This window comes from Oryzias melastigma, linkage group LG6, assembly GCF_002922805.2.
Source record: "Oryzias melastigma strain HK-1 linkage group LG6, ASM292280v2, whole genome shotgun sequence".
Lineage (NCBI taxonomy): Eukaryota > Metazoa > Chordata > Actinopteri > Beloniformes > Adrianichthyidae > Oryzias > Oryzias melastigma.
In genome coordinates this window covers 30120198-30143829 of record NC_050517.1, presented here as the reverse complement: position 1 = coordinate 30143829, position 23632 = coordinate 30120198, and the positions used below count along the sequence as shown (strand labels likewise).

The 23632-nt window shown below is 39.7% G+C and overlaps 1 protein-coding gene across 1 annotated transcript in view; it reads right to left on the bottom strand.

Moving 5' to 3' along the window:
* Window positions 1-487: 487 nt before the first annotated feature.
* Window positions 488-23632, bottom strand: part of vps9d1 (VPS9 domain containing 1) — a gene marked incomplete in the record, with an annotated part of 27690 nt that continues 4545 nt past the window's right edge. The window contains 12 exon segments of the mRNA XM_024282595.2: window positions 488-738; window positions 2848-2976; window positions 6278-6382; window positions 8657-8741; window positions 9146-9351; window positions 9924-10053; window positions 11418-11786; window positions 14148-14296; window positions 14649-14731; window positions 15053-15140; window positions 16266-16318; window positions 16575-16637. Of these exon segments, the coding sequence (XP_024138363.1) occupies window positions 2853-2976; window positions 6278-6382; window positions 8657-8741; window positions 9146-9351; window positions 9924-10053; window positions 11418-11786; window positions 14148-14296; window positions 14649-14731; window positions 15053-15140; window positions 16266-16318; window positions 16575-16637 (1455 nt within the window).

Genomic DNA, 23632 nt, shown 5'->3' with positions numbered 1-23632 from the left:
TGAAGAAGGCCTTCGTTAGCCAACACCTGTCCTTCATGTTAGCAGACTCACACCAGCAGTTTCTCTATTTTAGTGGATATCTGACCAAATGTTTAACAAAAACATCTTCAGTTTGTAATAAACGCCTCAGTTCTGCCAGATGTTCTCCTTAAACATCATCAGGAGACAAACCTCCAGCCTTAAAATCCCTGTTTTTAAAACAGTTTGAGGGTGAAGCTGTGAGGATTTAGGAGGAGAGGAGGAGCAGACGAGGAGCAGAGGAGAGGAGGAGCAGAGGAGAGGAGCAGAGGAGGAGCAAATAGAGGAGCAGAGGAGGAGCAGAGGAGGAGCAGAGGAGGAGCAGGTAGAGGAGCAGAGGAGGAGCAGAGGAGGAGCAGAGGAGGAGCAGAGGAGGAGCAGACGAGGAGCAGACGAGGAGCAGACGAGGAGCAGAGGAGAAGACGAGAAGAGGAGCAGAGGAGGAGCAGACGAGGAGCAGACGAGGAGCAGAGGAGAAGCAGAGGAGAAGCAGAGGAGAAGACGAGAAGAGGAGCAGAGGAGCAGCAGAGGAGCAGCAGAGGAGGAGCAGACGAGGAGCAGAGGAGGAGCAGAGGAGGATCCTTTCACCCACAGAGACAGGAAGAGCTTTAGGTCTGTTTGGTTCCGCGTTGGAACTCTTCGCGTCTCCAGTCTGATATCTGAGTGTAATCCTCCATCAGGAGCAGCTGCTGGAGTTTGAAGAACGACTTCACTAAAGATCTGCAGAAAGAGCAGAAGATTCAACTGTCAAAGTTTTCATTTGAAGAGTTTCATTTGTCTTTCTGAACACAAACCACGAATGCATCACTCCTGCATCCACCGGATCGGATCGGATCGGATCAGATCAGATCAGATACACCTCTACGGCTGAAGAGGACATCACTTATTCTGAGCTTCCAGTTTTCCTTTGTTGTTGAGGATGAAGTTTATCTTCATCCTCTGTAAAATGGTCTGTTTCAAGTTCGTTTGTACTCTAGATTTCATGTACAAACCATGAAAATGTGAAATAGATTTTCCCATAAATGTCAAACTGGAAGCGATAAAGGTTTGTGTACGGATGAATGTGTGCGGATTAAAGTTGCCGATTATCTTAATAGTCGACCAATCACAGAGTTTTGGCTTCAGATTAATCAACTGATCAGGTCATGCGTAAACTGATGTAAAAAAAGTTTGAAACCAACTAAAAATAAAGACAACTTAAATCATAGTTTAATAAACGTTGAATGAATCCTGCAGTGTCTGTCCTTCAATAGTCTGGGATTAAAACAAGATTAAATCAAACGAGACAGATCAGGAATATACTTTCCATCAAACTCGTTTTGACAGGTGACCTTTGACCCTACACCATCCATCAAACTCGTTTTGACAGGTGACCTTTGACCCTACACCATCCATAAAACTCGTTTTGACAGGTGCCCCGCCCCTCAAGATGACTTAAGAATGTAATCTAAATTTTAGATATAAGGGTATATAGGGTCAAAGGTCAGCTGTCAAAATGAGTTTGATGGAAAGTGTATTCCTGATCTCTCTAATGAGGTCGGCATCTGAAACAAGGAACAAATTTACACTGAAGATAAAGTTTTGGTCTCACAGACTCAAATATTACAAAAGTACATTTTTTGGTGCTGAACGACTTTGTTGAACTTTATTACACTCTGACTCCACAGAATATAGAGAGTCGAATAATCAACTATTTTAATAGTCGATTTAAGGGCGGCCCTTCTGTGTATGTTGGGTGGGTGGTGGGTTGAGTTGGGGGGGGGGGGTAGGTATGATACATTTGTGCACATGACTGTTTTTATTTTTTATTGTTTTTATGGACAGCGCTTTAAAAAGCCCTTTATAAATAAAGGTGGACTGAACTGTAGCTTCAACATTTATGAGCTTTAAGGAAACACAGGCCGTCTCCACACATGTAGATTTCTGACTTCTGAAGGAATCAACTATCAGATCATTGAGAGCAGAAACATGAAGGTGTGACTTCACACAAATTCATGTTTGAGACTGAAAGAAAAGCGATTCCAAACGGAGGGTCGAAAACTGAAACGTGGGGTATTTTTGACAGCTGGCGTTACCCCTCATCACTTCCATTTCTTATTGTCCGATACTCGACACCAGAATAAGCAAAGACCGAAGCCTCGAGTGACTGAAGGCAGACACTCAGAAACTGTGAAGCTCACAGAAGGATCCCTCTTCTTGCCTCAGTGACTCTGAGGACCACGGCAGTCTGCACGGTTCCATGTTTGCCCATAGGAACCAGAGTGTCACTGAAGTTTTTAGTGGGCCGGTTGAGACTGTCATATCTCATAACACCAACGCTCGTCACTCCTCTTTCTGCTCAGGAAAAACCACCCTGGGCGCCAGACGAGCAATTCGGCTAGACGCTCTTTTCACGGTATAATGAACCAATCTGTCAACTTCCATTTGTTCAAACTTCTTTTTTTTTTGGGCTCCAAAAACTTCTGAAACCATGTCCTACATTTGGCCATTGAGCTGGAGCTAACCATTAGATCCTAAAGAACAAACAGATGAACCGTCTGCTCGCTCATCAGCTCCCAGCAGGAGTTTAAGAGCCAAAACAGGAAGAAGATGGAGAAAAAGGTCTGCACCGCAATCATGGAGGCAATGATCAAACAGGAGAATGAGGCGGGAAACATACGATCCTGTTTGAGTCAACAAGCTACATCTCTGGAGTTTGATCTGGTCTTCACTCTGTAAATGTAAGGTGTGACCCTTCATCGTGAGCTCAACTCTACCTCTAAAGTGATAACAGACATAATCATTTCACAGTGAAAACTTTATATCTAAAATAAAGATAAACAATTTCACCTTTTTCAAGTGAGATAATCTGCTGGAATACAACCATCTCCTCCTCTTCCTCCTGTGCAAAGAGATTCCACGAAGGCCAAAGCGCTCTGCAGGGAGGTCAGACAGTAGCCTTCCTCTCCGATCAAATACCTGAAACAGAGATTTCACTTGAATATTAAAGGTAATCAAAGGTATTTCATCATTAGTCTCCTTTGGTTGAACACTAAATGAATGAGTCAGATTTAGTTTTTTATTTAAACTATTATAACCTAAATGAACAAACTTTAAAATAATTATGAAAATATGAAACTTTTTACAGATTTTTGAAGCTCAAAGACAAAGAAACGTACAGAAGAGTTTCAAGCTTCTTCTTTTAAAGGATAATAAAAACATTGTATGTACACTCTATAACCAGAAGGATCATCTCCACCATCCAGTGATCTATACACCTGCACACAGGTGTATAGATCAGCTGTCAGTCATGCAGACTGTTGTCACTTCAGTGAAAGAATGTTCCTCTCTCAGGATCTCAGTGAACTCCAGAGTGAAACTGTCACAGGATTCCACCTGAACAACAAATCCAGTCCTGAAATGTCCTAAATCTTCCACAGTCACCTGTCTGCTCCATCAGAACAACATGGAAGAGTTTAGGATCAACAGAAACTCAGACACCAAGTGGTCGACAACAGAAACTGATGGAGAGAGGTCAGCTGAAGGTCGAAGAGGTCATAGACTTTCTGCTGCAGAGCTCCGACCTTCATGTGACCTTCAGGTCAGCCCAAGTACACAGAGAGCTTGATGGAATGGGTTTCCATGGCAACTACATCACCAAGTCAATGCAAAGCCTGGATGCTCTGGTGTAAAGCAGGGCGTCACTGGACTCTAGAGCAGAGGTGACACCTGCTCTGGAGGGAGGAGCCATCTGGAGATCTGATGGAGCAGTCTGGGTTTGGAGGTTCAGGAGAACGGGACATTTCAGACTGCATTGGAGGAGGAGGAATGATGGTGTGGGCTTGTTTTCAGGTCCCTCAGTTCCAGTGAAAGGAAGTCTGAATGAAACATTTTGGACAACTCCGGTCTCCAACCTTGTAGGAACAGTTTGGAGCTTCCTCTTCCAACATGACTGTGACCAGAGCACAAAGTGAAGTCCATACAGACATGGAGGACAGAGTCTGGACTGACCTGCAGAGTCCTGACCTCAGCAGAGACTGAGAGCCAGACCTTTTCCACCAACATCAGTGTGATCTGACCTATGAGCTTCTGGTAGAACGGTCCAGAATTCCTAGAATCACTCCTCTACCTGTGGACGGTCTTCCAGAAGAGTTGAAGCTGGAATATCTGCAGAAGGTGGACCAGACTGAACTCTATGGGTTAGGATGGAGCTTCAGTTCAGATGGGAGTCAAAGCGGGTGAATGAATACTTTTGGTAAAAGAGCGTTTGTCCTAGAAAAAGTCAAGTTTTAGGATTCAAATAAAAACAAAATCATAATTTAAAGACCACTGGAATGCTTTTATGATAGTTAGAAAGATGATTGTGGGTCTTTTTGACACATCTACATCCAAATACTGAACTAGAAATGAAGGATTTATTTTTGGTTGAAGATTTCCCATCTGGGTCCACATTAATAACTCTGATGGGGGATGATCTTCACCTTTCACCTCATCGCACTCGGCGCTCCAAACTGCATCCAAATGCAGAAAAACAAACTGTATCTGCATTTTAACAGAGAACCCAAACCAGATTCTCTGGCTGCAGTCGGTCGAACAGCGTCTTCTGCTGCCGAGTTTTTGATGAACGTTCTGGGTGTGGTTGGAACTGACACGCGAGCAACGACACCCAGAAGAAAGTTGGGTTTTGGGAGGCTGCCCTCCCCCCCGATTATTTTACTTGACTGCTTTTCTTTGTTTTGTGGCGGCAGGCTGCCTCCAATGTCACACAAACAGCACAATAAACCGCATGAACTCTCCGTTTATGAAGCCGTTAGTCTGAACCTGTTCAATGAGACAAGAGAACGAAAGCTCCAGGAAACAGAATTCACTTGAAGACAAAAGCCTTTTATCAGTTTGAGAGGGTTACTGTCCGTAAATATTAACCATTTATTTAAGATGAGAATCATTTCCAGTTCTGCTTTATCTCTCAAACTCCCTCCCTCTGATTTACAGAACCACACTCCCTCAAATCTCCAAAGCCATCTCTTCAGACGGCCACGTCCACCATAATTAATGTCATTTTACTACATTTTATATGTTTTATGACTGTCACGTTTAAGCTGTATATTATGCTTTGTTTTTACCTGTAAGGCGATTTTGTGTGTCCAGAAAGGCCCCAAATAAATAAAATGTATATTAAATCATTTAACAACTAAAATCATCTCAAACATCTTACAGTTTGTGCTTTTATGTCAACAAACATATTTATGCATTTAATATATGGTAATAAATGCATAAAATATTGTTTAAGTGATAAACGGTAAGAAGTAATTAATGATCTTGAAGTTTAACTGCCATCACAGCTGCAGGGAATTTTTGGAGTTTAGCTGCATTCAATCTGCTAGAATAAAGAAACTAAAGAAAAATTATAGCAGAGAAGTGAGGATCTGAGCTTGATAACGGTAAGTAGGTAACTCCAATTTATTTAAAGTCCACTCTAACTATTTTTTCTACTGTAAAATCATTCCCAGGGATCTTTTAATTATGATTCTTTGTCGTTTGTAAAACATTTTATGCACAGCGGCAGCAGCTCATTAGAAATTCTGGTTTGTGGGCGGGACTGTTGACTCAGAGCAACCCCGCCCCCTTCCCCTTCCAGTCACTGGGAGCTCCGTCTGAGCGTTCACTCGCTAGCTTATAGCATCAAGCTAGCATTAGCAGAGCAAAAACAATGGCGAGGATTATTGGATCAACCCAGCCGCTCTGAGCCAGAGGCCAGCTCGGACGAGGAAAACGAACGCACACAAGGGGGCGGGGCAGCGGCGTGGTGACACACCCGGTCAGAAGCAGCGTCATTAGCTCAGGCTTTTCTGATTTGAATAAAGAAATACTCAGAAAATGTAAACTATTTATATAAGTCCTCTATAATGAGAAAATGCTACAGGAACATGTTAACACCAGAATGTTCTTTAAAAACCTCGAAGTTTCTGTTTGTTGACTGATAAGTTGTGAACCAGCCGATGTGCCGATGCTGATATCAGCACAAACACATGTTGTGTTTATGCAGCATCATGAATTTAGAAAATACTCCATATAAACAGGGATGTGACGTGAGTAAATGATAGAGTTTGTCATTTTTTGGTTGTGGGTCAAAGTGAATCCACTTTAAAACTTCAGACCACAGTAAATAAAGAAGAACCACAGCTACAATCACCCTCCTGAAGGCCGTTTGGTCAGAAACATCTTAGATTGTTGTACCGTTTATTGAAATGAAAGCTTTGTTTCCCTGGAAGCGACTCACCCTTCATGAATAAACTCCTCCAGAGCCGCACATTCAGACACCAGCTGTGGACACTGGCAGCGTATGGCCACGAAGGACAGGATGGGCAGCAGGTCGTCGGCGCCACTGAGGAGAAGACGTCCAGAGCAGGATTTGAAACATAGATGACCCAATAAAACAGGGCTCATTACAACACAGTTTGGTATGGTGTCCCCCAGGGGCCAAATCAGCCTAAATCTGGAGTGGTTTCTAATGGTCTGATGGCGTGTCACAGTCAGAGATAATAAAAGCTTTCTTTCCCTCCCAGAGATCTGTTGGGAAGACAAATTACAGTCTGGGAAATGACAGGCTGATAGCTTTTCCGTGTGCGCAGACGGCGAGCGTTTGTTTATCAGGACTTTACACGCAGGCTGAACCGCCGCCGCGCTGCTGTGCGTGAGAAGGAGGTGAGAGCCCTGAACTGACCCGGCTGCAGGAAACTGGAGACTCTTTTCATCTGTGCAGGTTCTGGAAGGTGTGGAGCAGCTCATGTAACCACGGAGAGCTGGACCTCCAATGTTTGCACAAAACCTTCAGCCTTTCACCACTGAACACATTAAGTCTTCTCACGGAACAGCTGGGTTTCTTCTGTCAGGGTAACGTGCAGAAACAAGGCTCGGTCTGACACGTTTACGGTTAGTGACGTAAACAGGAAACAAACTAACCAGTCAAAATGAACTTTAACCAGCAGAACGCGCCATGAATGACACCAAAAAGAAATAAAAAGGTAAACTGCTCTCTGCTGGGGTGCAGGTGCAGTCAGATAAAGAAATGGGGGTGTAACGGATCACGCTGATCCATACGGATCACGCTGATCCATACGGATCACGAGCCACGGGTCAGTACATACGTACTGATCACGCATCAAATTCACATCCACAGTCTGTGTCTTAACATGCGTTACAGTTGCTGCTCTCAGCTTGTCCATAAACCTCTGATGCCCCGCCGGATGTGGGAGGAGCTACGGCCAAAACCTCATGATGGAGGACGTGGATGATGAGGTTCTGGTCTGAAGAGCTCTACAAAAATATACCAACATCTGGAATATTTTTATATGCCAAACAGAAAAATGTGTTCAAAGATGTGAGCAAATGTTCTGAGGTGATATTATATATTTGTTAATTGTAGGGTTTTTTTTTTTAGGGGTGTAACAGATCATGGATCATCTGATCTGTATGGATCAATGATTATCTGTGATCTGTACGGATCACTTGCCACAGTTTTGTATGCACATTTACCACATTTTTGAAGTACTTTATATGTTTTAGTAAAAATATATGTGGTAAAACTTCAAAAATAAATGTTTAGCTTTAATGTAGTTTTTTCTTTTCTGATACGAAAGATGTTCTGAACCGTGACTCTACAACTGTGACACGATCTGAACCGAGAGTTTGTGATCCGTTACACCTCTAAAAGAAACATGGGAACCGGTCAACAAGCGAAGACCTTCAGTGTTTAAAACAGTGTAGTGGCACAGAAATGAGGAGTTGGAGCGGCTCCCCCCGTGCTCCTCCACCCTGCCTTCTCCAATCACTTCACACAGACTCCAACTCAACCGGACGGATGTGGAACAGCAGACGCCGCCGCAGCACCACAAGGATTCCACTTCAGGAGGAAACAAAAGAAAAGAGCTGCCATAAGAATATTAATGAAGCTCCGTCTTTTCCTCCAGCTTGGTGCCAAACAAACAACAATGGTTCTTTAATGTGATAAAGCAGGTCAAACCCATTTGGAAACTGGATGAAAACGTTGTTTTTAAGTGAAATCTTCCAATGTGGAACCATCAGAAGAAATTCACTGTGTAGAATAAAAACAAATCTAAATCTACGTACATACAAGAAGATATTGGTGTTTTTTGGGTGCAACACAGTTTTCTCGTTTTTATTTGGCTCAGTTTGAAATAAAAAGTGAAAATCAGTCAAGTTCTCTGCGGATCCCAAACCTGAGTTTTGTATTTTGGTAGAACAGACGACAGCAGCCATTGTATCAGGCCTCCTCCTCTGACTCCTCAAACCTCCTCGTTTGTCCCTCTCAGACAGTACGACCCACTTTAGGTCCTGGTCGGTTAGCAGGCATCTGCAGGGGGGCAGCAGACCTACTAGAGTCCCTGCTGTGCCCGGCCTGAATGAATCCTGATGAGACCTGACAGTGTGGCCACCGAGGCTCACAGCACTTCCATCCTGTTCATGATTCCAGGAGACACTTCACTTCTGCACCGCAAGGATACTCATCAACCAGGAATATTGTGACGCTTTGAAAAGCTCTTATTGAACCCTGTTGTTACAAACGTCTAACAAATATTACACAATGCTCAAAACCCCAACATGAACCCATCTTTACAAGAAGTAATAACTGACTCACATCGCTGCTGTTTTGGGAGCAGAATCCACTTCCTGGAGACTCCTGTAGTCCTCAGCACAAGCACAGATGAGGCGCAACGTTCGCACTGCAACACAAACAAACTGGTTCAGGAGATTCAGACTGCTTTAGTCATAGGGCACAGACAGCATGGAGCAGTGATGATGTGAACTGCAGCTCCACATCTTTTAGAATAAGTTTGTGTCAATACCAAGAAACCAGCGCCATCTAGTGGAGATTAAATAAAACATCAGAAAATAAGCAACAAAATATTTAACCAGCCGTTTGAAATTCAGAGGAACAGAATAAATCTGCTTAGAATCCAGTGTTTAACCGTTTATACACTCATTTACTGAACATGTTTATCAGTAAATCAACTTGAGTTTTTGTTACTTATTTCTGTGTGAACTAAACATGAAATCCAAAACTCAAGACTTTCATAACAAAGCAGGCTCCTGAGAGTCATGCTTCCCAGGACATCGTGGTCCGTACCGATGCACTCCAGCTTCCTCTGTGGACAGCTGTCCTGAACCAGCAGCTGGAGCTCCTGAGCTGCCGACTCGTAGGGGTAGGAACCCTGCAGGGCACCAGGATCTTGAGGGAAGAGTTTGAGGGGAACACCAACATCCCTGGGAGTAGCATTGCAGTACAGCCTTAAACTTTTGACAAAGGCCTCCTCCCGTTCTCTGTGAACCCTCCTGAAGGACGAGCGTGAAAAGAGAAGCTTTGTTTGAAACGTGGAAAGAAAATGTATTTAAGCTCTAATGAGGAAAGAAGGAGTTAACGAAAAGGAGAATCATGATTACGTACGAGAGGTAAAAGTTCATGGATCACAAATGAATAAATGTATCTTATTTATTTTGTTGTATTTCCTGTAAAGTCACATGTCATTGAGTCGTTTTTGATGAAAGCATGTGTGCCAAAATAATTGCAAATAAGGATGAATTAAAAAGGTAGAAATTAAAAAAAAGAAGATCTATAAGAATAGATTTCTATAATCAATTAAATCTTCTTTGAGCCCAAAACCACAAAAAAAGTTTTTTTTTTATTTTTATAAAAGCTATTGAAATAAAAATGAAGGAAAAAAAGCTCCATTTAATATTTTTAGTGTTGCAGGAATGTTGATGCATTCAGCAGTTTGAATGTTAGAACTAAATAAAACATTAAAAAAACATTTAATCTTCTTCACTGCAGCATCTTTACTGTAACTGGCATAAGTCAGAATAAAATCGGTCCAAAAATGTCATCTTTAATTTTTACGAAGCCCAACCTGAAAAGAGCCACCAGAGCGGTCCAGAGGGGCGCGAAGAAGGCTTCCTCTATGCTGGCGAGGCACAGGTCCTTGAAGATGGCCGTGTTCAAACACTCGAAGGACAGCAAACACAGCGACAGCAGCTGATCTAAAACAGGAAGAAAACATCGTTTCATATCAGTGAACTACCACACAAATTTAGTCGGTAAAGAGTCTTTTTGTATCATTTTGTGAAATTAATATTTCTATTTTATGTAACCTAAACCTTTTTTAGACCTCTGGTGAAAAAGTGACGGTTACTCTTGATCCACAGACAGATTTAGCAGTTTAGGTTTTAGGTGGTAGGCCCCGCCCTGATGAGCATCTGACAGTTTGCATTCATATGAAATCTTGCCACAGACAGAATGAAAATGCATTACAACGGGGGTGGGGGGGGCTGTTTTGCAAGTTGATTTGAGTTGTCCCATTATGCAATGAAAATAGATTTTAAGTTACTTTAAAATGAATTTACATTTTAAAATGAAAGGTCAAATTGCATATTGGATTGCAAAATTAATTGTCACATGAATTGTGACATCATAAACCCATGACAAATTAAAATGAATTTGATTTTGTTTTTATTCAACATTTTATTCTTAAAATTGTCATTTTGAATTGTGATTTTTCATATTGAAGTGTCAATTGTCAAAATGCATTATCAAATGGAACGATGAATTTGCTAATTGAATTGTCAACTGAGACATACTAATACTTTGAATTATGACTGAAAAGGCTTCCATGGAAGACAGTCTTTAAGCACCAACCAAGAGGAAGCTGGCTATCAGCTTCAGTGTTTTTAGCCATCAATTTCAGCATCTTCAGTGGCCAAGTTCAGCTTCCAGCATTCACACTAGGGCTGGGACTCACTGGGTATCTCACGGTACAATGCGATACACGATACATGGCTCACGATATCGATAATATCACGATACTGCAATAATTGGTAAAAATCATCTCTATTAACTAAGATTAAATAGAAGAACACATTATTTGGGGAAAATATATCCCCATTTATTTTGTTAGCTTAAGCACAATCATAAACATCTGCACTGCAAGCTCCGCCCCCAGGCCAACACTGTCTTTGCTGAGCTAGCAGTGATCTGTAAAATGCTTTCATTTTCTATGACCATCCATCTTTGCAAAAGTTTGTTTTTGTGGGAGAAACAAACACGCTGCTGAGGTCGACTTTAGGATGACGTCATGATGTGGGCGTCACCTACAAGAAGAGAAAGGCGGAGCCTCAGAGATCGAGGCGTCTTATTTCAGGGCAGGAAAAAAATAACTCCTTTCATAAAATAAGTTCTTTAGTGTTCCAAAGGTAATAGGTTATATGTGTGGGTGTAGTTTACTCTGAGAGGTGTAAGAATAGGAGGATTAAAGCCCTTGAAGATCCGGTTTTAGAAAAAGAGGCTCAAATTACTCAAACAGATCAACAGTAACACTAACTGTACACCCCCACCCCCATGTGCTCACCAATGGCTATGTGGATGTCCTTGACAATGTCCTTCAAGTGTTCCTTCAGCGCTCTCATCTCCAGCCCCTGGACGTAGCCCTCGTCCTGCTCTGGCGGGACGGAGCGATCCTGGACCAGCTCAGAATCCGAGGCCAATTCCTCTGTGGTCCCGACAGGCGGGACCCAGTCCAGCTGGAACAGGAACTGCTCCAGGTCTTCAAAAGAGTTCTCCCGCTCCACGGTCATCCGAGTGTGGAGCTCCTCCCCTTCAGAGTCCTCGTAATTGTTCAGGAGGTCGTGAGAGTGCGAGGAGGGAAGTGCCGAGTCCACTCTGAAACTCTGGCCTCCAACACCGCAGCCTGAGGTCCTGCCCGGATTCCTGATACTCTCTGGAGATCCATGAAGGTGGATTCAAAGAAACAGGAGAGATTTCTGATCATGATTACAGAAAGTCTCAGGAAAACAGCTTTTTATGATTATCCATTCATTGTCTTGTTTTAAGGCTCAAATAAACACTAAAATCAAATCCAGACTTCATACATACAACATTGTCTTCACATCCATGGAAAAGATTTTCTTTTAGCTCGTCCAAGTCGTCTTTTGTTTACATTGTTGATGCCAATAAAATATTCAAGGCTTTTCCTTCACACAAAACCCTCCAGCACTCAGTGACGAATGCAGAGAAAATGGATTTGTGTGTAATTCTTGATTTGTAACTCAAACATTGTGTGTAACTGTGTGTACTTGTTTCACCCCATTGAAAATGAATAGGAAATTCTACAAAATTGTGTGCACTTTTAAGACTTCTACCATCTTGTTATCAAAACGTTCAGTAAGTTCAGAACATTTCTGCTCATATTTTGGAATTCACACACTTGAAACATTTTAAAATTCTATGCAATTCATAGGATTTTCTTCTCAATAGAAAGGCACTTTGAAGCTTATGTAATATTTGTCTCAAAGCGTTCAGCACGTTCAGGACATTCATGCTTGTACTTCTGGTATTCAACAAATGTTTAGGTTTTTGACATTTTATTAAATTAAAAAAAAAAATCTTTAAATTCTTGGTGCACTTTTAAAACTTATGCAAGTTTGATATCAAAACATTCAGCAGGTTCAGGACATTATTCAGAAAATAAAGTGAATCACTTCAGAAACACATTCAGCAAAAAGAACTCACACTAGCAGTATTGGAGGCAATGCAACTTTTCTAGTTTATCCTTATTATGATCAGCTGTTTATCTTTTCAAGCCTATTATTCCGGATAAATGCTTCATTAGACGTCATGTGATGAACGGATCACCACGTTACTGCCGTAAAGCACAGCAGAATACGGCAGCAGCTCAATGCTAACAAAAACAGTTCAGTCAAGCTAGTCAGACGTTCACAGACAGATTCAGACTTCCAGGATCAATGACTCTTTTAAAAATGATTTAATCTGACAGCAGGTGTCTATGGGTTCGACTTAATCTAAACAGTGACCTACAAAAGCATTTCAACAGAAAAAGATCAGGTTTGTGTTTCTTCTTAACGCTAAGCTCTCTCTGAGCTGCTGCAGACAGACGCTGTCAGCAGCTGCTAACTATGCTAAGTGCTAAATCCGTCATTAAAAATCTTAAGACCTGAGCTGTCCTTTGATATGCATCTTTATTTCTCTGAGACATAAATAAATAAAAGTTAAGAAAATTAACTATTGTGGTAATTAGGGCTGCCGGAAATGAATATTTTAATAGTCGACCAATCGGGTCATGAACAAAGAGGATGTGAAGCACAAATCTTAACCATCATTAGCTTTAAACCAAACATGAAGACAATAAAGATGATAGTTTATTAAACTTTGAATGAATCATGCTTTACGACACTGACTCCAGATAATGTAAAGTAACGACTAATCGACTTAAATTAGTCGTCAACTATTTTAGTTGTTGATTAGTCGACCGCCTTAGTGGTAATAAAACTCAAAATGTGATATCTTAAGGGGTTTAAAAATCCCTATGATCTTAAAAATAAAAACTGAATAAATGGTTTTAATGATATCATGAAGACTCATCATATTCATGCTAAAACAGAGCCATCATTAATTTATAAGAATTGTATATGAAGATATGAATCACATTCGGTTAAATGTTGAAACGTTCTGCAGACATTGAAGTTAAAATCACTAAACTTTCTCACATGACTAAATATCACCAATATTTACAAGATAATACTTCTTTTTTCTAGTTAATAGTTGGAATATTTCTACATGATTGTTAATTCTACTTCACCAAAGTCCTCCGTTTAAGCGTTAAATGATGATAAACGAAGGTTAATGACGTAAAAATAAACTGAATCTGTATATTAAATGTGTTCATTTTTAAAATGTGTTATAAAAGTTCTGGATCGGGACTCGGGATCAGCAGATGCTCAAAATCAAGGATTCAGATTTAGAAAAAATCTGATGGGACATCCCTAATTTAAACTTTTTAAAATGATTTTTAATTATCGGGGCAGATCTCTTTAAGGAAGATGGGAAAGTGTCAAGTTTTTACAAGAAGAAAAATCACAATCTAAAATTCAAAGTGGATGATGAGAAAACTCTGATGACCCAGCATTCTAGCAGCATTTAAACGCATCATTCACTCAAAACTTGGAGACGTGAAAAACTCAAATCTGATTGTGAAAATGTAATTTCCTTTGTGAAATCCAACAAAACTCATCCTGCAGAACAAAGATTTGAGCGCCTTCTCAAACCCCTGAGCGGTTCTTACCGGCGTGCAGCAGACTGTGGACGCTACGGGACGGCCTGAGGGGCGGGGCAGGACTCTGAGGAGCGCCTTTGATGACGAGGGGGTAGAGCCTGTTGTAAATTCTGTACTGGTGCTTTCGCAGCATCTTCACAACCGGGTGATCTGATCGGCTGAAAGGAGAACGGCAGTTTAACACTTTAACGCCTGAACTTCAGCTCCAGACATTCATCTACCATAACTCTTCAATCGTTTATGCAATTAAACCAGCAGATTCTGAAGCGGAGAAAAACATCCACATAACACTTGGTAGCTGAGGGTTTACCAAGCCAAGTAAATCAGGATCAGGTAGCAGCAACAAGTAAAACCACCAAAGAAGAAAAAACTGAGCTGTGAGAAGAATCTATTAAAAAACCTTGAGATGGGCATCTGATGGGTAGAACTGAGCTCTCAGATCAGTCGGGGGATTTTGTGAATATCTTCAATGCTGTTAAAACTTCTCTTAAATGATCTCCAGTCAGTTACCTGAGTAAATAAGATACCAAATCCGACACCAGAGACTCTTCAGGATTCTTCTTCAGTTTGGCTTTCCATTGTTTGGGCCAATCCTGTAAGCACGCAAAAACTAAAGTTAAAAGAATAAAACCGTATTCTATAAATAAAACAGACGTTTTGACTTATCTTATGGAGAATAAATCCACATCAGAGATTCTTATACCAACAACTTTAAAGTAATATTCAATCTGAGAGTGCAAAGGTTTCACTAAAATAACACCTGAAGGAGAACATTTCTATAACATTTATTACTTTATTTCTTTGGTCTAGTTTAGTTTTTCCTTTGAGTCGCTCGCTATGAAAACTGCTAGATAAATAAAACTACAGCTACGGCGCTCTAAAGTGGTTTTTGCCTCCTATTGTCCGGTACTGACGTGGTCTTGTTCGTACTCCAACACGTTGGTGTAGAGAAGTCGCTGCTCTTGCTCCTCCGCCGTCATTGACCCAGACGCTGCGAATCTCCTGTTACAAAAACACACAAAGTTTTGCCTTTTGGATTGGGTTTCCTATCCAGAACATATTTTTGTTTGTTATGGAAACAGAGAGCCTCCATCCAACAATATGCAATTAGTAATGAGGAAACAGACATTTTAGGAAACCAAAAGGTAAACTAAAGAAAAAATAAGAAAACTTCTCCTGGAGATGTAAGTGATTAACATATGACAAAAACAACTTGACAAGAGGATTAAAAAACAAAGAAAGAAAATGCTTCATATAAGGTAATCAGGTGTTCCAACCTCTTCACACCGTATGTCTCTAATTCGCAACACCATTTAGTTAGGACTCTACTTCATTTAAAATCACCTTGAACAGAAAAGAAACGCGGAAAGACTTTTATAACTGGAAATGAATTCAGACATGAAGGGGTTCAAAGTCTTGACTGAGTCATGGGGTGTCGGGACAGAAAGAACATTCCAGAGTTTAGGAGCCACCGCTTGGAGATCTCCATCTCTTCTAGTTTTAAACCGTGTGAGAGGAAAAAAAACTGATGAAACCTGATCTGATGAGCTAAAAGCAAAAGGTTTATTGAATCCAAGAAGCTCAAAGAAATAATGAGGAGCCTGACTATGTTGGGCTCTAAAAGCAGGAACTAAAACTTCAAATTAGGATCTAAAACGGACCGGGAGGGAGAGGTGATGTGTGATCATCTGCTGGTGAGTTCACAGACGAGCAGCAGCGTTCTGAAGAGCGTCTTACTTTATCTGAATCTGTCTGAAGCAGATTAACCACTGATTGATGCAGGTAAACAGTTAATCAGACATTTATGTAACTCAGAACAATTAAACCATCAGTGCACACAAATGCTGATGGAAATGTTTGTTTGCACTCCTTTTCCAAAATCCCATCAATCCAAAGTAAAGTTCCTTCATCAGCAGAAGCGCTTCTCCATAGGATGGAAACGGCAGAAACGAGGTGAGAAAAACAACCCGAATGGGAAAGAAAGAGTAGCAGCAAAACCAAACACAGCAGCACTTCAGTGGTCAAATAAATCTTCAAGTGTTAAAACCGGACTGGAGATTGTTGACAACACTTACAGACAAACCTATACCGAATTATAAAGGAATAAAAATTCTAAAATCACAGTACCTGTTGGCTTCTTCCTGCAGCCTTAGTCGCCTTTCTTCCATCTTTCGCTGAAGCTAGCAGCAGTAATGTTAAAAGAAAGCAGCAAATACTCATAGTGGAATAATAGTGTTTCTTTAACATGATAGAGGAAAAGGTTTTAAATTAACTAATACTTTTGGAAAAAGAGCAAAATGATCAAACTAAATAGCAAAAATGAACAAAGGTTTAAAAAGACTCAACAGTTTAACTGTTTTATCTGCTATGATTCCTGTTCTCTTCATTTTAATGTCTTTTTTTAAGCAAAATAATGTTTTTACTAAACAAGGATACAGCATCCTGTCTGGCTTTGGCTATGATGAGGTTCTCCATCATCTGCCTCTGCAGTGAGAGCGTCTGCAAGGGAAGGGAAGAGGTGTTAACTTCACACACGAACACAAACGAAACAAACCAGCAAATGACGAATCATCTTCAGAGCAAAGTTAGAAAAAAAAAGAAAAAGGACAAGAAACAGCCCCGATTTATTCTCCATTTGCACTTTTATTGAATTTAAGTGGCATGAAATAAAAACAAGAACAGAAACAAAACTTAAAAATGGAACCCATAAGGACCCTTATGGACATCCTATTACGCATAATAAAAAACAGACAAAACAGGAGATTCTGTAGAGAAAACCAAAAGCACACAAAAAGAAAAAAAAAAAATGTCCATCTCCTTCCACTGAACACACTTGACATGTTTCATTACAATCCCTCAGTCCAGTCCTTCAATTTATAGTAAAAAGTAATTTCTAGATTATTTAAAAATGAATAAAAACAACAACTATCATGCATTCAAATAGTAAATTATACAGGCCATAGTTTCATCACCAACTTTGGAGTTTGTAAAATATTAAAATTAACATTTTAACAAAAGTTTAGTTGTCTAATAGTGGAAAAATGTCAAGTTTAAAACAAAACGCATTAAAACAAAATATATTAAGTTTTCCAACAACCAAAGTACTTTGATCCACATTTTATACAGATACAAGGACTCTACCACTGATTTACATCATATGTAACATAAAATAATTCATTGAACGGCTTTGGGGACAACAAACAAGGAGACACAAACTTAGCCTCTAAATGTCAACAAAGCTTTTTTGATCATAAAAACAACACAGACACGCTGGATTGTGATGACAAGTTTATTTATTTAAACTAACATCCATTCAATTTGACAGTTTCTATTGTTGCACACGTATGCATTATTATTTTTTTTTTACTCAAAATCTCCATTCAGATTAATCTCCATAGATCGTTGAAATCCGTCAAAGTTCGGGAATTTCCGGCGACAGAAAACCCTACCCGCCATAATTAGCTAGCAGCGTTAGCCGACCCCACTTTACCTTCACAAAAGTCTTGAGTTTTCTCCAGTAAGAACGAAGCTCAACTTGATGTCGAATCATTTTCCGCATCTAAACGACAAGTAAAGCACAACCTTATAAAAATAATAATAATAAAAAAGAAAATATGTAAGGATTATTTCTTTTTACTGCGACATATCAAAACATAAAAATCCACTTCCAGAAATGATACCCACCATTTTTTCTCCTTAGTGTTTGAATCGAGAGATGGCCGCCGAGGAGAAGCACCAACCTTCGGTCCCGCTGGCTTCCTGTGCCGCCGAATGAGTCGAAAGCGAACGCGGGCTGTCTGATGACCGCTCCCCTTCAGACTGAGCTTCTCATCGTCCGCATAGAAAACGAGAGCAAATCGCCGCACCGGACCGGAAGAGCCAGTCATTTCAAAATAAAAGCAAAGGAAGTTGCTGTTTTTGGTTACATTCAACGAGATTATCACAAGAGATGACACGCAGGCTTTTTACTTTTGTCCAAGATAAATCATGAAGGGTTTTTCCATCCCAAATCTTTTTTTTGTAACAAACAAAGCATTTAGTAGTGTTATGAAATCCATCCTTGCCCTGCGACAGACTGGCGACCTGTCCAGGGTTAGGCTCCAGCACCCCCGCGACCCGAAAGGGACAAAGAGGACAAGAAGATGAATGATGATGAATGAAATCCATCCCTTCAGGTTTATTTCATTTAATGACCTCTCATCTGCATTATCAAGTTATAAGTAAAATAGATCCTCCTTTGTCAATTAAAAGAATTGATATCTTAAATAAAAATGCAATAATAAACATTCACAACACATTCTGTTATTAATCATAACTGTAGTTTTTGCAACAACTCCCCTGAATCTGTACTTCACCTTTTCTATAATTCTGCATTTTCTTTTGATCTTTGGAACCAATTGGAACAATTCATAAATAGTAAATTAAAAATAAACTGTGAAATAAACCTTGAACATATCAATACTTATATTAGCTTTCATTATAAAAAATATAGAAAATATTGTCAATTTACTGATTTTTCAAACCCAGTTTTTTTTACACAAATACAGAATTAGAAAGTGTTCACCTAATTTTTTGGTTATATAACTGAACTACATTAATGCACCATCAAAAGGATCCATACCAGCAAACAAACCATACATTGAAAATTGTGCTTTACTACTTGATGACGAACAGGACTTAAATCTTAAATCAAATAAGGTCAGCAATCTGAATCGACAACAAAAAACTAAATAAAAGCCTGCAATTCTTTTTTAAAGCTTTAAAAAATATATTTAATAAAGTATTTCAAACCTATAGACACTGACCAACTAAACCAAAATAATTGCTCACTGAGGTCTATTTATGAAACCAAAACACTAAAGACATCTTTGAACTCAAGATATTCCTAAACATAAAAAACCTCAGAAATCATATACATACAACCTGCTTTGAGATATTGTATCTTAATAAGTGGACAAATGTATATATTTAAACATATTGGAATTTCAGAATTTACTACTTTCGTTCTTTACATCCTTCGTGGCTACACTTACTGCACAGGCGCAGACCGAATATTCTCAGTTTGATGGACGGCCCATAAACCTGTTAGCTCTTTGATGTTGTGGTTATTATGCTGCTTTTTGCCGTTTATGACTTTAGGTTACATTTAATTGTAGCTTAATGCAGCAGATGTAATGCTACACTTGTCAACTTGGCTCTAGATTCGAGGCGAGCTCACTAGTTCACTTCTGGGACTCGTGAGCGGTTTTCCCACCGCTCCATGACTGCAGCAGATCCGTATGCACACAGCCTCTGTCTGCGCAGTGACGTTTCAAATCCACGAACCGAACAACATGATCGCGGTGCAGAATATGAATGAAGCCTCAGCTGAGCGGTTCATTTCCTGCGTAAATTCATCATCCACGCCGCGTTTGGTTCGAAGAAATGTGAAATGTTCAGTGCGCAGACAGAGGCTCCGTAGACACGACTCTGCCGCAGATCTCCAGGTTAGTCTCCATACAGCCCATTAATGACACACGGTCCATTTAAACCCGTGAATCTGAAGAGCTAGCTGTGTTGGTGCCGTTAGCTTAGCTTCCCTAGACGAGGATCATTCTTCAGTGTGATCAACTCGTGCATCCGTAGTGTTGTCATGGAACACAAGTTCTGTCCTGCAGAGATTGTATTGGACACTTTATTTTTCATATCCGTCCCACATTTCAAGCTCTGTTGCCGTGTTTTTATTGTAGCCTATCCTTCTCAGAACTTCCTGACATCACCACTGACCCGGATTAGCACTCCTGCGCATGAGTCAAAGAGAATGGCAGACCCGACATCAACAAAACACACACTGTAGTTTTGAGATCAAAACAAGGAAAAAACAAAAAACGATGCTTCAACGGTCAAATTATCTTCAACCATTTAATAGTCGACGTAACTAATCGACTAATCGTGGCGGTCCAAGTAAACAAGCATCTATGCCATTCCAACATGGCGTCCAACTTTGTATACGCAACAAGCTAGCATCCCATCTGGAGCGATATATCTCGCTGGTTAAATGAATAGTGTAGTTAGTAATCTCTCATTGAGCGTTTCAGAGTATTGATTACATTCAAAACTGAAGATTTTATAACTTTTCAATGCAAGTATATTTGGTCACGTTATTTAAAATGTTTTTTTCATTTGTTTTTTGTTTTGTGTTTTATCACTTACGCCTCTATGTTGTTTTCATAAATCACATCAACTATGGAAAAAATTATTTAAGAAAAAAAGAGTAGAGACATCCTAACTAAAGAATTAATTTAAAAGACAAGAAAGTGATGTAAAAGACCTTCAAGATAAATTACAGTTGTTGTTTATTTTAGCTTTTTTTGGTAAATTAAACATCAAATTGATTAAAATGTTTACAAACTACTGAATGTAAAACAAAATCTACAGTAGAAGTATTATACTTTTGAGAAGGAAGTTCTTCTGTGGCTTTTATCATAAATATTCCTTAAATGGACATAAAAGAAAAACACTTTTGAGGGAATTTAATTTTTTTGAATTGTTGATTCCACTGTTTTTTATAGTTGTTTTTTTCTTATTTCTTTTCTTGAGAAAGAATATCTTAGTCTCCTCTTTCAAATGCCTTCTCATATTTTTAGAAAAGTCTTGAACACTAAATCACTCTGTTTGGCTGAAGACTCCAATGAAAATCATGTTTGTTTTTTCTACAAACAGGAAATACATACAAAGATTTAAGATTAAAATTGCATTTCTGAGTATTTCTGTATTCAAATCCTGTTGGATGGTTTATAAAAGCTCAAGTTTGTGAGCATCCCAAAGTCTCCCTGCTCCACTACAACTCTAAATCCTCCAGAAAACAGATCCACGAACGTCTTCATTTTCATCTGAGCTCCCATCTGGATCAAACGTACGTCTGGAGAGCTCTGATATTGATCACCATTTTTTGACCACGCTAATGTTAGCTAGTGAGGGTCTGTAAGCTAGAGAGAGTGTGAAGGAAGGAATGATGGGATATCAGTGTAGAGCTGCTTCATGTTGGCTGCATAATAACAATTACAAGACCACTTTCAAAATAGACCAAAATATAGTTGGAGTGGGACTTTAACATCAACAGAAATTTGGACTTAATTTAATAAACTAGAGCATTGTTAAACCAAAAGAAACAATAAATGAATACATTGGTTAATTAACAAAGAGAATTCTATTTTAGTCCAGGGTCTGTCAAACTGCAGCATTAAACATTTATCTGCATTTCCTAAAGATCTCTTTGTTTTTGCAACAGTCACTATTCAGTTCTTAACACTAACAGTCTGTGTTATCTACAGTAATTTCACAATAAAAGTCCTTCTTCAAGAATGTAACTGTTGTACTTAGTTTTCTGAGCATCATTCCATTGAAACGTACAGTATTTATCCCAGTAGTGCTTTTCCATAAACAGATGTTCAAGTATTTGGTCATTCGGTCCAAAGTAATCACACTTTATCCTCACCAATAATGAAGTCTCTTTTTAACTGACATGATTCCAAAAATAAACAAAGAAATAAACCAAAGTCATGTTAAGTCACATGAAGATTAACAAAAAAAACGTTTTAGTCTCGGTGTCCAGTTTGAAACTGAATGAAACTGTGTTCCAGGTCAGAACAATCTATATGGTTTTAAAGAACAGAAGATAAATGAATCCAAAATAGGCTGGAAAAATCTGTTTTATCAATTAAAGTTAAAGGTTTACATGCTCAGAGTTGACTCGTGGATGTTCGTTAGGATATAGATCGGCCAATATCTCTGAAAGTCAGGTTTGGTTTGGGAGCAGTCACCCCAAAATCTGATACGAGACGAAAAAGAGACAAAGGAGGAAAATAAAGATGTTAGAAAGAAGCAGAACGGAAGCAGGTTCAGTTTGAAGACAAACACCACGAAAAGAATATCAATGATAGAGATTCATTTTTATTCCTATATTAACAGACACAATATTGTATTGTGTTTCCGTTTTGTTGCACTTTATGGGGACTGTAAATTATAAAGTTAAAAGCCAGAAAACTCCTCCATGACTAAAGAAAAGGGGATGTTAGCATTAAGTTGTTAATGTTCCAGAACGTTCCTGCAGTTCATACAAAAATGAGAAAACGTTCAGTTTGGACTCCGACACCAGTGAAGAAAGTTTGGATTTCATAAAAAACATCTAAATCTGTGTCTCAAAAACTACCATCAACATGACAGAAGTTATTCAGAGAGCCATAACGAAGTCCTGAACCACATTATTTCAGGGAAAAAAGAAAGTTTGAGCAAGAAAACAATAAGTTTGTTACATTTATGCTAAATTAACATATAGTTCTGGTTGGAGAGAGGAAAAACACGGATTTCAAACCTCTTTAGCAAAGGAGTTGGTTAAAATACATCAAAACATTCAGACAATAAAACATTTAAAACACTGTTATATATATGGAGTCAGTAAAATGTGTTGGATTCAAATAATCAAACGGTGATTCACAGAAACAATGACAGCACTTTGTGGATTGTTTTTCCTCTCCTGGTACACCTGTAACCTGTTTTTAGCCGTGAAAATGTTTTATTTGACATGGTAGATGGAGCTTTCTACTCTCCTTCAATCGCTTCACAGTCACAGACACATTCACCCATTCACTCATTCACCCATTCACTCATTCACCCATTCACACATTGACCCATTCACTCATCCACACATTCACCCATTCACTCATCCACACATTCACCCATTCACTCATTCACACATTCACACATTCACTCATTCACTCATTCACCCATTCACCCATTCACTCATTGACCCATTCACTCATCCACACATTCACCCATTCACTCATTCACACATTCACACATTCACACATTCACACACACACACACTGGTGGTGGCTCAGCTACTGAACACTGGCACCAACCTCCCACCAGAGGGAATTCAGGGTTCAGCGTCTTGCCCAAGGACACTTCCACACATGGGCGGGCAAGGCGGGAATCGAACCCGCTCACTTCTGATCAGGAGTCGACCGCCCTACCACTACCCCACAGCCGCCCTAACATGGTCTGTGATCCCGTTTTAAGAGCCTCGTAGTAACGACACCATTTAATAACCAGGATCTCTGACTTGAAGAAGACTCTGAGGCCGTCTCTATCAGCGGTGATGAAACGCACTTGTGCAACAACGTAGACGGCGTGACACGTCTGTCTGCTTTTCTCTGGTCCTCTGAGGTCATGTGATACAGTTCAATGATACCAACATGTGTTATAGTCGCCATCTTAGATGGTGGTAAAAAGCAATGAAACAGATAAATGAGTAACAGCTGTTTGTGTGCTCAGCTGTTAAAGATCTCAAGGAGGTCATCTCTCAAACATGATCTTCATTCAAACAACAAACTGCTGACTCAGCGTCTGATGGATCAATGAGCTGCAGCTTTTCTACAGCCGTCAGATCTTCAGCCGGTCGTACGTTAGGTCAACAAATGAGGAGATAGGAGTCTTGGAAACTGAGACGTGAG